This window comes from Conger conger, chromosome 15, assembly GCF_963514075.1.
Source record: "Conger conger chromosome 15, fConCon1.1, whole genome shotgun sequence".
NCBI classification, from domain to species: domain Eukaryota; kingdom Metazoa; phylum Chordata; class Actinopteri; order Anguilliformes; family Congridae; genus Conger; species Conger conger.
Window position 1 is genome coordinate 28,062,575 of NC_083774.1, and position 15,369 is coordinate 28,077,943.

The following is a 15,369-nucleotide window of genomic DNA, read 5'->3' on the forward strand; positions in this document are numbered from 1 at the left end:
TATTATTATTCTCTCTAAATAAAGTGTGTGTAACACAGTGAAAATTTTTAAAGAGACTGTGTGTGTGTGCCGTGCGTGTGTGTGACTGCGAGTGCGAGTGCATGTGCGAGCGCGAGCGTGCGCGTGGGCGGGGGTGTGTGTGTGTGTGTGTGTGTGTGTGTAGGTGTGGTCAGGAGAGCTAGATAGTAATGCTGAGAGCACCATTCTCCAAAGTCCAAATTATTTCCAGGGTCGGTGTTAAAGAGCGGCTGAATAAATGATAAAGGCGTCCCCTGGGTTTCCATGGCGCCTCGTTCCTGTACCTCCATCTGGCCTGCGGCGCTGCACCCCCCCCCCCCCCCCCCCCCTCCTCATACGCTCCCCCCCCACACTGGCCCTCCCTCGAGACCCAAATAATGTCTGGCTTTTCATCCACCACGACCGCAACAACAACAACAAAAGCAGCGCCAGCAGCCAAAGAATCTTAGTCTCGGGAGGATTACAGCTGATCTCTCTTTTATTAAACTTTCTTCCATTAAGCTGGATGTAGCCGTGCCGGGGCTGAATGTAGCAAAGTGCTGAACCGTGTAAGACCAACCGAGATGGTCACGGTCCAACTGACAGGCTGGTTACGGTCAGAGAGACGGACTAGTTACGGTCAGAGAGACGGGCTGATTATGGTCAGAGAGACGGGGTGGTTATGGTCAGAGACAAGCTGGTTACGGTCAGAGAGACGGGGTGGTTACGGTCAGAGAGACGGGGTGGTTATGGTCAGAGAGACGGGGTGGTTATGGTCAGAGAGACGGGGTGGTTATGGTCAGAGAGACGGGCTAGTTACGGTCAGAGAGACGGGGTGGTTATGGTCAGAGAGACGGGGTGGTTATGGTCAGAGAGACGGGGTGGTTATGGTCAGAGAGACGGGCTAGTTACGGTCAGAGAGACGGGGTGGTTATGGTCAGAGAGACGGGGTGGTTACGGTCAGAGAGACAGGCTAGTTACGGTCAGAGAGACGGGGTGGTTACGGTCAGAGAGACGGGGTGGTTACGGTCAGAGAGATGTTCTCCCGTCTTCACTGCAGGGCCGTCATGGATGGCAAAAAATATTATTATTATCGTGTTCCCTACAGGACAGCTGTCCACCTGAATAGATGATGAGGCATCTCTTCAGCATCATGGAAATTAATTCCAGCCCCTCGTCGAGCACTCACCTCGGGGAGTCATCATGGCCACATTTATGAATGCCCGGAAGCCGTTTGCCCAGTTTCCTGACCTGCTATGGCTTATATATGAACTAGGCGGCCATTACGGCTCATATCCTGAGGATGCACTGCCATGCAGTGACTGATGGCTTTGGATTCGATTGGGGGCAGTGGAAATCAAGGACACCCTTAACATCACATAAACCTGGGCCTTCAATATACATATAGGGCTAGCAGTGTTCACAGACAGGGCTGTTGATATTTAACACAGGGACAAAGATATTTCAATATTGTTGCCACATCTTAAACACTCCAGCTGATGTTTTCAAGCACGGGGCAAGTATAGTCATGCACAGAGCCAGTGATATTACACTTAGGGCTGATATTTAACATGAGATGGTCAACAAGAGGTGAATAAAACAATCCTTCAAAAATGTAACACACAATGTTCAGAAAGTTCTATATCCGTGTTCTTAACACGTGATATACGGAACTGCACTGCAAAAAAGTCTGTTTCAACAAGTGTTTTAGTCTCATAATGAGTCTTATTGTTTTCTCTCAAGTAGAAAATATTAGCTTATTTCAAGTTTCTGTTTGCTTGACAACTGAAACATTTTCCCATTGGCAAATCTTGAAATGAGTCATTGGCAATATGTTTGTCATATTTTGATAAAAAGTCATAGAAATACCATTTTAAGTTGAATAATACAAATAAATTACTTTTTGCGATGTGATCACGTAACCTTCAATATTCTCGCACAGATTCCCAAAATCCAAACAGCCACGTACAGGACTCAACACAGGAATGCTTAGTGCTCTCAGCTGTCACAGGCCTAAGGCAACTCAACATGAGACCTATAAATTTAAAACCTCAATTTCTTTGCCAAGACTTCTGCTGAGCTGATATCAGCCACAGCTCAAAATGCAGCACGCCAACCACCCTTACGAAAATGTAATATATTGAAAAATATTGAAGTAAAGTCCATATAAGATTTTATGACACTTCCCAATATTTAGACACGCATACTATTTATTGCTGCCTTCAGAGACTGAAATATGTTTTTTTTTTTTTTTATCACACATTCATAATGTCTTGCAGTACATTCCATTGATCACAAAATGTTTTAAGTGATATAATTTGCACTTGCTGAAAGCCTCAAAAGGCAGGAAAAGATATTCATCAGCCCTAATGCTGACATCAGCCTGCTACATCAAGGTGTATCAGCACAGATCTTTGACAACATGCTACAGCAACTCTGCAATGGCGAGCGCTGGCATCATGGGTAATTCCCGCTGCTGCAACAGTTTTTTTGCATCACTGTGGGCTTTGGAGCTACAGTTTGGTGTTTGAGGACCACCTTGGAAAAGGCGGTGGGCCAGTGTTGTTGTTTACCCAAGCTTGCGGCAATCGGTGCTTTGAGCCGAGATGGCCTCCGCTTTCTGGCTCCCTTGTCCAGCAGCGCACCACTCCGACCGCCAGATGACAGCTGCCTGTCGAAGACGCCTAATTGCCTCGGCGCGTCCGACGATTCCCGGAAAGTGAGCCGCGTGTCTTTCTGATGTCGAACAGGGTAACGGCATCGATCGGACGTATCGCTACTGGCGGGACCGCGTGCGGGGGTCTGCGCAAATTGAAAAACAAGCAATTGAAGCCAGCCCCCCTCGCACACCATTGCTTTCTTAATCAGATAACCTTGATCTTGACGATGAGGCCTGATGTGGCCACGACCTTGTGCTGACGAGCCTGCCTGTGGCTGAGGGATCTTCCCGGCTCTGCTGCCCAAGGCCTGTCGGAAAAAGTTGAAGGCTGCGTATCTTCCGGCCGCTTCTCAACCTTGAAGAGGTTTCGCAGAAATACGAGCGCCGCGGTGATTCTTTCTCTGGGTGTCCTTTTATTGTGCCGTGACAGCTGAGGCCTATATCGGGTGTGACTGACACACTGTAGAAACACCTCTCTCCTGTTACTGACACACTATAGAAACACCTCTCTCCTGTTACTGACACACTGTAGAAACACCTCTCTCCTGTTACTGACACACTGTAGGAACGCCTCTCTCCTGTTACTGACACACTGTAGGAACGCCTCTCTCCTGTTACTGACACACTGTAGGAACGCCTCTCTCCTGTTACTGACACACTGTAGGAACGCCTCTCTCCTGTTACTGACACACTGTAGGAACGCCTCTCTCCTGTTACTGACGCACTGTAGGACACCTCTCCTGCTACTGACGCACTGTAGGAACACCTCTCTCCTGCTACTGACGCACTGTAGAAACACCTCTCTCCTGTTACTGACACACTGTAGGACACCTCTCCTGCTACTGACGCACTGTAGGAACACCTCTCTCCTGCTACTGACGCACTGTAGAAACACCTCTCTCCTGTTACTGACACACTGTAGGACACCTCTCCTGCTACTGACGCACTGTAGGAACACCTCTCTCCTGCTACTGACGCACTGTAGAAACACCTCTCTCCTGCTACTGACACACTGTAGAAACACCTCTCTCCTGCTACTGACACACTGTAGAAACACCTCTCTCCTGCTACTGACACACTGTAGAAACACCTCTCCTGCTACTGACGCACTGTAGAAACACCTCTCCTGCTACTGACACACTGTAGAAACACCTCTCTCCTGCTATTGACACACTGTAGAAACACCTCTCTTCTGTTACTGACACACTGTAGAAACACCTCTCTGCTGTTACTGACACACTGTAGAAACACCTCTCTCCTGTTACTGACACACCATAGAAACACCTCCTGCTACTGACACACTGTAGAAACACCTCTCCTGCTACTGACACACTGTAGAAACACCTCTACTGTTACTGACACACCATAGAAACACCTCTCTGCTGTTACTGACACACTGTAGAAACACCTCTCTCCTGTTACTGACGCACTGTAGAAACACATCTCTACTGTTACTGACGCACTGTAGAAACACCTCTCCTGCTACTGACACACTGTAGAAACACCTCTCTCCTGCTACTGACACACTGTAGAAACACCTCTACTGTTACTGACACATTGTAGAAACACCACTCTACTGTTACTGACACACTGTAGAAACACCTCTCCTGCTACTGACACACTGTAGAAACACCTCTCCTGCTACTGACACACTGTAGAAACACCTCTACTGTTACTGACACACCATAGAAACACCTCTCTGCTGTTACTGACACACTGTAGGAACACCTCTCTCCTGTTACTGACACACCATAGAAACACATCTCTACTGTTACTGACGCACTGTAGGAACACCTCTCCTGCTACTGACACACTGTAGAAACACCTCTCTCCTGCTACTGACACACTGTAGAAACACCTCTACTGTTACTGGCACATTGTAGAAACACCTCTCCTGCTACTGATACACCATAGAAACACCTCTCTACTGTTACTGACACATTGTAGAAACACATCTCTACTGTTACTGACGCACTGTAGAAACACCTCTCTCCTGTTACTGACACACTGTAGAAACACCACTCTACTGTTACTGACACACTGTAGAAACACCTCTACTGTTACTGACACACTGTAGAAACATCTCTACTGTTACTGACACACTGTAGAAACACATCTCTACTGTTACTGACACACTGTAGAAACACATCTCTACTGTTACTGACACACTGTAGAAACACATCTCTACTGTTACTGACACACTGTAGAAACACCTCTCTCCTGTTACTGACACACCGTAGAAACACCTCTACTGTTACTGACACACTGTAGAAACACCTCTACTGTTACTGACACACTGTAGAAACACCCGCACACGACACAACCACATCTTCCCTGTACATGGCAGACATGTTGTGCAAACCAAGTTCTCAGTCTACATATGCACCAGTCTCTTGGGCAATAGAGTATATCAGCTGGAGACAGAGTCTGCACAGAGAGCATTCTGGGACAGGAAGGGTGGTAAAATAATAGTCCCTTTAGGCAGCACGATAGACAGATTGCTCACTGCCGCTTCACTTTGAAAACATTTGCAAATCCAAGTTGGAAGTCTGTGGTAAAATAATCTCTTAAGGGTCCTTCCTGCTGGTCTCTGTTGCACTACAGATGCCAAATTAAGAGTCCTTTCATATGAAAAACACTGATGTACTACTTAATTAATCATTATTGAATTGAATGTTTAAAACAGCGCTACTCAACTCCATCTCCTGCGGGCTGCAGTGTCTGCAGGTATTTGCTCCTACCGTGCGCTACACCACCTGATTTCACTAATTAGCTTATTATCTGAACCAAGCAGGTAAAATTCTTTTAAACCAGGTAGTTTAGCGCACAGTTGGAACAAAACCTGCAGATACTGCAGCCTGCAGGATGTGGAGTTGAGTAACAACACTGGTTTAAAAGAATGTTTTGTATTCACTGTCTATTTTTAACTTGTGGGCCAATGGTCACTGGTGTGTTACTGTCCTTTTTTGTGTAAATAAATTTGGTGCCCAATATGGGGCTATACGTAGCCAAGTCCCACCCTAACCCTGCAACCAGAGCCGCATTCATGCGCAAACCCTGTCCCATATGGTGTCACCAGCTGCTTCTACAGCTACACTCACACGGAGCAGAGTTAGAGGAAGACCTTTCACGTGCGATTTTAGCATGCAGCCCACGGGCACCTGATCAACCAGCTGACCTCTAAAAGACTGGGCAACGCAAATAGCAATTTTATGTAGCCTCATAGGGCTATTGGCTGCTGTTGGTTTTATTGACTTTTTTTTTTTAGTATGAATACATTACAATGTCAGTTGGACTGCAGGTTCAAAGGTCCTGCTGCCCACGCACACACACAAGCTCTAAGGGGCTGCCCTTTCCTCTGGTAGCGGATGTTCACACGCTCACTCACATTTCTGAAATGTGATTCATACGCAGTTGGTTTATTTATTCAGCACGTGATTTACATTTTATTTGTGAAGGAATTATATGCCTTGACATACATATGTTATATAAAACAGTGTATTGTATTGTATAATGAAATTTAACTTCTGATGCTTGCCCCTAGAAAATTGTTGGTCTATGTGTCGTGCTCATGTATCGTTTAAAAAAAAAAAAAAATCACAGCAACAATCTCAGCAACAACCTGAGGTCCATAAGTAGTTGGACAAATTTTGTCACTGTATACAGTCCTCACGCCTTGCTGTTCCCAAATCTAGCAGCAAAAATATTTCAGGTGATTATCACTTCAAGGTGGTGCATAGGTTTTATATTATCACATGCTGTCCATACCACAGATTTAAAATACAAATATTTCACTCTTGAATTTGTATAAAATATTCTAGTGGGGCAGTTAGTACATACTGCGTATTCCCACTCATGCACTCATACATCTCATAATATGTTGTATCTGCGTGTTCAAATCATATGTAGATTCCTTTGTACCCAGGATAATTGGGGCTCTACAATAACTATAATATCACTTTCAATATGCAGTACAATATTATCCTTCTCTGGAGGTGTTGGACAAGGATATGATGTAAATTGTACTGTGACAAATGCTTTGTAATATGCACTTATGCAAATACCTTTTCATTGTATTTCATTTGTGCAATAAATTGCTAGTTAACAAGGCAATCTTAAAGGACTAGGTGAAATCTGTGATTCAGTTGAAATTCACTTGGTTACAACATTCATCCCATTGTATAGACATATACATTTTAGTGCACAGCAATATTACACCTAGCAGCTGTGAGAACATTAATTACAAGGCCTAATGCCAATGTGTAATAATAAGAACCTTTTCTATATCACCGATTGCAATTTATTACTTTGACATCTAGTACTCTTGCAGAGTTTATATTGTTATAGTATTTCAATTTTAAAGTGGCTTTTTTCTGGTTTTACGTCAGAATTTGTCAGCGCTGTTCATTCCGCCGTGTAATTGACGTGTACTTGCGAAAATGTCGATGTCGAGTTGTTCCAAAAGTAGAAAGTGATGGTGACGGTGGTGATGATTCTGTGTTATTATCACATTGCCTGCTGACGTTCTCTCCTCTGTTTGCCTCTCGTTTCAGACACATAGAGAACTGGACGGGGTTACAGACGTTGAAAGACGTGGATATGGAGCTGTACACCGGACTGCAGAGGCTGTAAGTGCTGTCCGGCTTTGCCGGCGTTTTCCTATCCCACCATACTACAGGAGAGCTTGCGCCTAATGCAGAATAATTTTATGCTGATTATCTCTAGGCTCTGCTAAAGTGTATTCTGGAAATGTGCTCCTCATAGTTTAAAGTGATGGTGTAGGTTATCTTGTGGGTGTAGGTGAGAGTGTGGGTTATTGTTTTTTATTTATTTGGATCCCCATTAGTTGCTGCCAAGGCAACAACTACTCTTCCTGGGGGTCCACATAAAAACATATATAAACATTTGCATACCCATATACATATATACACACATACACCTGCTTCCATGTACATACATACATACATACATACAAGTACGCACAAGAGAATACTGGAAAAATATCCTACGTTGACATATGTTATAGATTATAGTGTTGATTGTGGTGTAGCCTGTGTTCCTCCTGAATATGTGAGAGGAAGTGATGGTGCGGTTCATGCCATCGGCGTGGGTTATAGTGTATGCTTGGGTGTATGCTGTGCTACACCTATATGTGTGAGTGTAGGTGCTGTCGTGGGTGTGGGCGATGTTTATGATATTTGTGTGAGTGTCGGTGGTGTCGTGGGCGATGTTTATTATATATGTGTGAGTGTCGGTGGTGTCGTGGGTGATGTTTATTATATATGTGTGAGTGTCGGTGGTGTCGTGGATGTGGGTGATGTTTATTATATATGTGTGAGTGTCGGTGGTGTCGTGGATGTGGGTGATGTTTATTATATATGTGTGAGTGTCGGTGGTGTCGTGGATGTGGGTGATGTTTATTATATATGTGTGAGTGTCGGTGGTGTCGTGGATGTGGGTGATGTTTATTATATATGTGTGAGTGTCGGTGGTGTCGTGGATGTGGGTGATGTTTATTATATATGTGTGAGTGTCGGTGGTGTCGTGGATGTGGGTGATGTTTATTATATATGTGTGAGTGTCGGTGGTGTCGTGGATGTGGGTGATGTTTATTATATATGTGTGAGTGTCGGTGGTGTCGTGGATGTGGGTGGAGGTGATTGTGGTAATGAAGGTGGTGTGAGTATAGTGGGTATGGTGTGGGTGTAGTTGATGCTGTTGATGCTGGCTGTGTGGATGTGAGCGCAGTTTGGCTATGTGGGTGTAGGTGGTGCTGAATATGTAGCTGGAGGTGATGACGGTGAGCATGGTGTAGGTCTAAGTGGAAGTGTGGGGGTAATGGTGCTAATTGTCATTGTGGGTGGAGGTAATGCTGGTGATGTTGGTTGCGTGGGTGTAGGTGAGAGTGAAATTGTCACTGGTGATGTTGGTTGTGTGGGTGTAGATCACTGTGGAAGAGATGGTCTTGCTTGTTGTTGTGAATGGAGGTGCTGCAGGCAATGTCTGTTGTGTAGATTTGGGTGTAGGTAGTGGTGTAAGTGAGTGTGGAGGTATAGCTGATGTTGTGAGTGCAGGTGTAGGTTTGGGTGTGGGTGTGATTGTGTAGGTCATGTTCAGGTTTACCTGAAATAATTGTCTTCCATCGAAAGAACCTGTCCTGTTGGGCCCCTCAGTCCTGCTTTGACACAGATTGAATAATTTGCCGAAAAGCAGCAGGCAAATTTAATTACCAAAAGTCTCTTAAAATGCTGCTCTAGATTCTCCCTGTCCTACAGCTTTCTCCACCAAACCCCCGCCCCTTCCCAAAAAAAGTGTCAGTGCTGGCATTGCCCCTTCTCATCAGAGAAGCTTCTGGATTACCCTCTCCACATTAGCATTTCCTGTAGCATTGGTTTCACCGGTCACACCTGGACTGTCCCTGCTTCACTGCAGAGCCTTCGGCGACCGCTGGGGCCCGGCATCAAGCAGCCGACCATGCTAACGTGCTAATTTCCGAAAACCTCTGGAAACCACCAGACCCCCGAGAGCTTTTTTTGTGGCCTGTGTTGGTTTTACTTTTTGTTTGATGATTCGTTACTTATCACCAAACCCCCGCTCACGTTTATGGGTCTCTGCCACATGGCAAGGTCTCCATCACACAACACACTTCTGTGATTACAGTTTAATATGGCGAAATACTTCTAAAACATTGGAGTATTTACCACTTAAATGCTGCTGAAGTGTGTATTCCTTAGAGACAAGTTGAAACTGAAGTTAGTTTCTGTGATATGACGTATAGATGAGTGAAATGGATCTTCCGGGGGAATATTTGAAGGGTCTCTGCATCAAATGAGGAGGCGTGCCGCTGTGAGAAAAGGATTTTGATTGGAGGGGAATGGAACATTGACAGACATTTGAACAACGCACTGGTATGCGATGACCTAAAGTACACGATGGGGCGATGGGGCGGCCTGTAGCGTAGTGGTTACGGTAAATGACTGGGACATGCAAGGTCAGTGGTTCCAATCCCGGTGTAGCCACAATAAGATCCGCACAGCCGCTGGGCCCTTGAGCAAGGCCCTTAACCCTGCATTGCTCCAGGGGGGGCTTGTCTCCTGCTTAGTCTAATCAACTGTACGTCGCTGTGGATAAGAGCATCTGCCAAATATCATGTAATGTAATGTAGTGTAATGACGTAAAGTCTTGTAAAATCTTGTTTTCCAGGAAGTGGATGGAAAAACTGTGATCATTTATCATTTTCAAATTGTTTTTTAATATATACTTTCAACATGGTTATGAATAATTTACTAAATTGAGGATTTTATTTCAGCTTGGCTTTAAGCTTTTGATGGCAAGGGGGGCTCATTCACACCCCGCTCAGCAGAGTCTTGTCCAAAGTAATATCTCTTTCTCTGCGCCTGTAAGAAAAAAGACTTGAATTATTTAACAGATAAAACTACATTTACTGCTAAAGATCTTGGCTACTCAGGAAAAGGGGAAACAGAGAATGTTCTGATAATATCTGCATATTAATAATAACCATGTAATTTCCCCCTTCTGTACTGACACCTCCCCCATCCCCCAAACACCCACGGATCCCTACCCATTAAATACATTATCTGGAACCTGATCTCTGTAACAACCTGCACTACGTTTGGTCAGAACCCGATCTATGTAACAGCCGGCACTGCACTGGGTCAGAACCCGATCTCTTTAACAGCCTGCACTACATTTGGTCAGAACCCGATCTATGTAACAGCCGGCACTGCATTGGGTCAGAACCCGATCTCTTTAACAGCCTGCACTGCATTGGCTCCGAACCTGATCTCTTTAACAGCCTGCACTTCATTAGATCAGAACCCGATCTCTGTAACAACCTGCACTACGTTTGGTCAGAACCCGATCTGTGTAACAGCCGGCACTGCATTGGGTCAGAACCCGATCTCTTTAACAGCCTGCACTGCATTGGGTCAGAACCCGATCTCTGTAACAACCTGCACTACGTTTGGTCAGAACCCGATCTATGTAACAGCCGGCACTGCATTGGGTCAGAACCCGATCTCTTTAACAGCCGGCACTGCATTGGGTCAGAACCCGATCTCTGTAACAACCTGCACTACGTTTGGTCAGAACCCGATCTATGTAACAGCCGGCACTGCATTGGGTCAGAACCCGATCTCTTTAACAGCCGGCACTGCATTGGGTCAGAACCCGATCTCTGTAACAACCTGCACTACGTTTGGTCAGAACCCGATCTATGTAACAGCCGGCACTGCATTGGGTCAGAACCCGATCTCTTTAACAGCCGGCACTGCATTGGGTCAGAACCCGATCTCTGTAACAACCTGCACTACGTTTGGTCAGAACCCGATCTATGTAACAGCCGGCACTGCATTGGGTCAGAACCCGATCTCTTTAACAGCCTGCACTGCATTGGCTCCGAACCTGATCTCTTTAACAGCCTGCACTTCATTAGATCAGAACCCGATCTCTGTAACAACCTGCACTACGTTTGGTCAGAACCCGATCTGTGTAACAGCCGGCACTGCATTGGGTCAGAACCCGATCTCTTTAACAGCCTGCACTGCATTGGGTCAGAACCCGATCTCTGTAACAACCTGCACTACGTTTGGTCAGAACCCGATCTATGTAACAGCCGGCACTGCATTGGGTCAGAACCCGATCTCTTTAACAGCCGGCACTGCATTGGGTCAGAACCCGATCTCTGTAACAACCTGCACTACGTTTGGTCAGAACCCGATCTATGTAACAGCCGGCACTGCATTGGGTCAGAACCCGATCTCTTTAACAGCCGGCACTGCATTGGGTCAGAACCCGATCTCTGTAACAGCCTGCACTGCATTAGATCAGATTGATGACACTAGGTGAGTGCTGTGCGTGGAGTGTGCTCCCTGTCTGTGAGGTGTGGGCCTGAGACGCAAGCCGTGCCCCTGATGAGTGATTTGTGCCTCATTAGAGCACATAAAGGCTATCAGGGGAATAAAGGCTCGTTTATACTCCCTTTACATATGAAAATGGATTGAAGTCCATTTCAAACGTTCATCCATATCCGTCAGCTTTCAGAAAACGTGCACAAATACGGACAAAAGGGTCCGTCCGTATCCGTATTCGTATCAAACGTTGAGCATAAATGAGCCTTCAGGCTAAATTACCCCTCCTGCCCCTCCCCTCTCCTCTGCTTTAAAGGTCCCATATTGGACACCTTTCCAGTGATTTAATTTAGGTCCTGATATCCATAAGAAGACATAAGAAGTGTGTAGTTTTAAGCACCAAAAACAGTTACTATCCAGTTTTACATTCTCCCATGCCTCTCATGAGCGGGCAGCTTTAGTGACTGTGTCTTTAAGGCTCATTAATATCAATGAACCTGATCTGGCCTGTTCTGATTGGCTGGCTAGCTCCACAATGAACTGAATGGCGTCTGTGCCAACCACTTACTACAAGGTGGGCTGTGCTGAGGCAAGCGAGCGTATCGTGCTGATGTCATAACTTCACAGACGTCCACACTGATCGTTCAGTCGCACATTCTCATCATACAGATTGTGTGTATTTATTTGGGGACTGTGTGTTTTGATATTTTCACAGTTCTTTGTAATCCATTTAGCAAGGGAGATGTAATTTTCCGCAATACGGGACCTTTAAAGGAACAGGGCCCTTATCCCAACTCTGAGCGTGGTTTGTGGCAAGTGTGGGTGTGTGTGTGTGTTTACCCAGCGTCTGCTGTAACTGCGTCTGGTCTGTGCTATAGGTGGGTGTGTGTGTGTTATACCTGGGTGTGTTTACATGACTGTGTTCATGAGTGTGTGTGCTATACTGTATGTAGGTGTGTACATGGGTGTGCGTGCTGTACCTGGGTATGTGTACATGAGTGTGTGTGCTATACCTGGGCATGTGTACGTGAGTGTGTGTACTATACCTGAGTATGTGTACATGAGTGTGTGTGCTATACCTGGGCATGTGTACGTGAGTGTGTGTGCTGTACCTCAGTATGTGTACATGAGTGTGTGTGCTATACCTGCTCTACCTGGGTATGTGTATATGAGTGTGTGTATGTATAGATGAGTGTGTGTACTCTAGCTGAATGCATGTTCAAGGTGTGTGTACTACAGCTGAATGTGTATACATGAGTGTGTGTACTGAATTTGTGTTTTGGATTTTCAGAACAATCATGAACTCCAACCTGCGGCAGATCCAGGCGCGAGCTTTCTCCCAGAACCCACACCTGCGCTACATGTGAGTCTCAAGCCCACGAGCGCCCGCCCTCCTCCACACCGCCCTCCTCCACACTGCTACTCCTCCAAACCACTACTCCTCCATACTGCTCCCTCCTCCAAACCACTACTCCTCCACACTGCTCCTCCTCCACACTGCTCCTCCTCCAAACCACTACTCCTCCGCACTGCTCCCTCCTCCAAACCACTACTCCTCCACACTGCTCCTCCTCCACACTGCTACTCCTCCAAACCACTACGCCTCCACACTGCTCCCTCCTCTAAACCACTACTCCTCCACACTGCTCCCTCCTCCAAACCCCTACTCCTCCACTCTGCTCCTCCTCCACACTGCTCCTCCTCCACACCCCTACTCCTCCAAACCCCACTGGAGAGCTGGGACGGCCTTTTCCCATTGGCCCGTGAGGCAAACATGTGGTCTCCCTGCATTGTGGTATCACACAGCGTGAATGCTGTTCACTCCTGCTCCCGAGTAGGTCGGTAGAGGTGTTTGTGTGCGGGCGTAATTCTGCATGTTGGAAATACAGCAACCTCTGCCCCGGCCATGACAACGGTTTTATTTGAGGAGTAAGAAAGAGTGTTATTGTATTGTAGTTCATGCTTAATGTAATGAGAGAGCGAGAACCTCTGTTCCTACTCAACCACTCAACAGGTCTATATATGAGCAGCAACTCTTATTCACAGAACCGAGTGTTTGAACAACCACCGTCCTCCCCACACAAATGCAAAAAACAAAGAATGAAACATAAAACCCAAAAAAAGAACAGCAGAGAGAGAGAGAGGGGTCAGCTCTGGTAGTATAGCAGCCTCTCAACCCTCCCTCTGTTCTCCCAGAGTAATCGCACTGAATGAAAATCTAGGAGCACGTGACCTAGCCACAGTCCCACCTGCACAGCCCACCTTTCTATCAGAGCAGATAGCCCTTAATGCTGGCAGTGCGCTCGCCCGCATTGCTCCTGGAGGGCTGGGTAACGGCACTGTTATGGCTGGTGAGCGGGGAAGCTGAAGTGGGGTAGGTTGTGTTATTACGGGGCTCATTAACAGACCTGCCTCTCGCTGGAGGTTCAGAGGGAACAGTTGAGCGCGCAAGATGTGGAGTCATTAAAAATACTGAATGGAGCCGGTTTGTCAATGGGGGCTTACTGGTGTCGAATGTGTGTGTGTGTGTGTGTGTGTGTGTGAGAAAAGAGCCTCTTAATTCCAGCTTGGGAGCTTGGGAGCCACAGTATAGGTAAGAGAAAGGTCATGTTTTTTTATCAGTCCTTAATGTTTTCACTGAAAATGTCCTCTTCACATCCTGATTCATCCAAACCACAAAGCAGCGCAGTTGAGCTGCAGACACCCCGGTCACAGCGACGCGTTCGCGGCCTGAGGAGAAGAAGCTCCGACATCGCCGCCGTATTAGCGGCTCCCGTCCCTCTTGACTCTCGCCGTTAAGCCTAATTGGGTTCCTTTGAATTAATTTAGAGCGCAATCGCATTAGCGCCGGCCCTCTTTGTTTGTCTCTGATCCTGCGTGTCTCCCAATCTCTGGCGCATCACTGCAAGTGTGCACCCCCCCCCCCCCCCCCCCCCTTCCCCTTTTACCCGCCGTCGTTCCCCACGCGCCGGCTAAAATGCATTTCTAACCGTTTTTAGATAAAAGAGAAAGAAATCGATACGGACCCCTTCGCTTTGAACCGGCCCTCAGCCCTTTTGATGTTGCGAGTACGGGGGCCGGGTCTGGCCTGTAAAGGTACTAATAAGGTTAGCGTTTGGGAGCGGCGGGAGAGGCGGCTCATTTCCCCGGCGCTGGAGAAGACGCTCGATGCGTTCGGGCGGAAGGCCGTCACGGGGCGCGGAGGAAAGGTCACTCCCACAAAAGGACGGATGAAAGTCGTTCTCATTAAAGCGCTGAGCCTTTCCCGCAAAATGTCACTTTCACGGTGAGCCCAGGGAGGGGGTCCTACTTCAGACCTCTGCCGAAATCTCTCCTGCGCCACGACTGCTTTGGTGGTCCTGCCACGGTAACTGTTCTGACCTCCTCTGGAACAGTGGTTTTGTCTTAATTTATGTCTTAATTTACATCTGTCCAAGGTTACATCCTGTCGGTACAGTTTTTTCAGTTTAAATTACCTTCAGGCTTCAGTTTCTGACCTAATGATCTATACACAAATAAATATTTTATGTTACATTACATTACTTTACAGTCATTTAGCTGACGCTCTTATCCAGAGCGACGTACAATAAAGTGCAAATCAGAGCCAGGGACAAGCACACTGAAAACCCTAGAGGGAAGTACTACCAAGTCCTAGAGTGATCACATGGGTAAAACTTGAACCCTCGAAGTGTACATCAACTTTCCCATGAGCATATCATGATTGGCAGCTAGTATACCCAAATACTAAAATAATTATACATAAGTGCAATTATAACCTATAACAAAGCCAGCCATTTATACACAAACAACCCCCATACACATACAGTATACACATGCATACTC

The 15,369-nt window shown here is 46.5% G+C and overlaps 1 protein-coding gene across 1 annotated transcript in view; it reads left to right on the top strand.

The window, feature by feature from the left end:
• The window catches only part of LOC133111384 (NT-3 growth factor receptor-like), a 226,899-nt gene that overhangs the window by 35,499 nt on the left and 176,031 nt on the right, over positions 1-15,369 (top strand). Inside the window, exons 4-5 of the mRNA XM_061221694.1 lie at positions 7,210-7,284; positions 12,818-12,889. Of these exons, the coding sequence (XP_061077678.1) occupies positions 7,210-7,284; positions 12,818-12,889 (147 nt within the window). The remainder of the gene's footprint in view (positions 1-7,209; positions 7,285-12,817; positions 12,890-15,369) is intronic.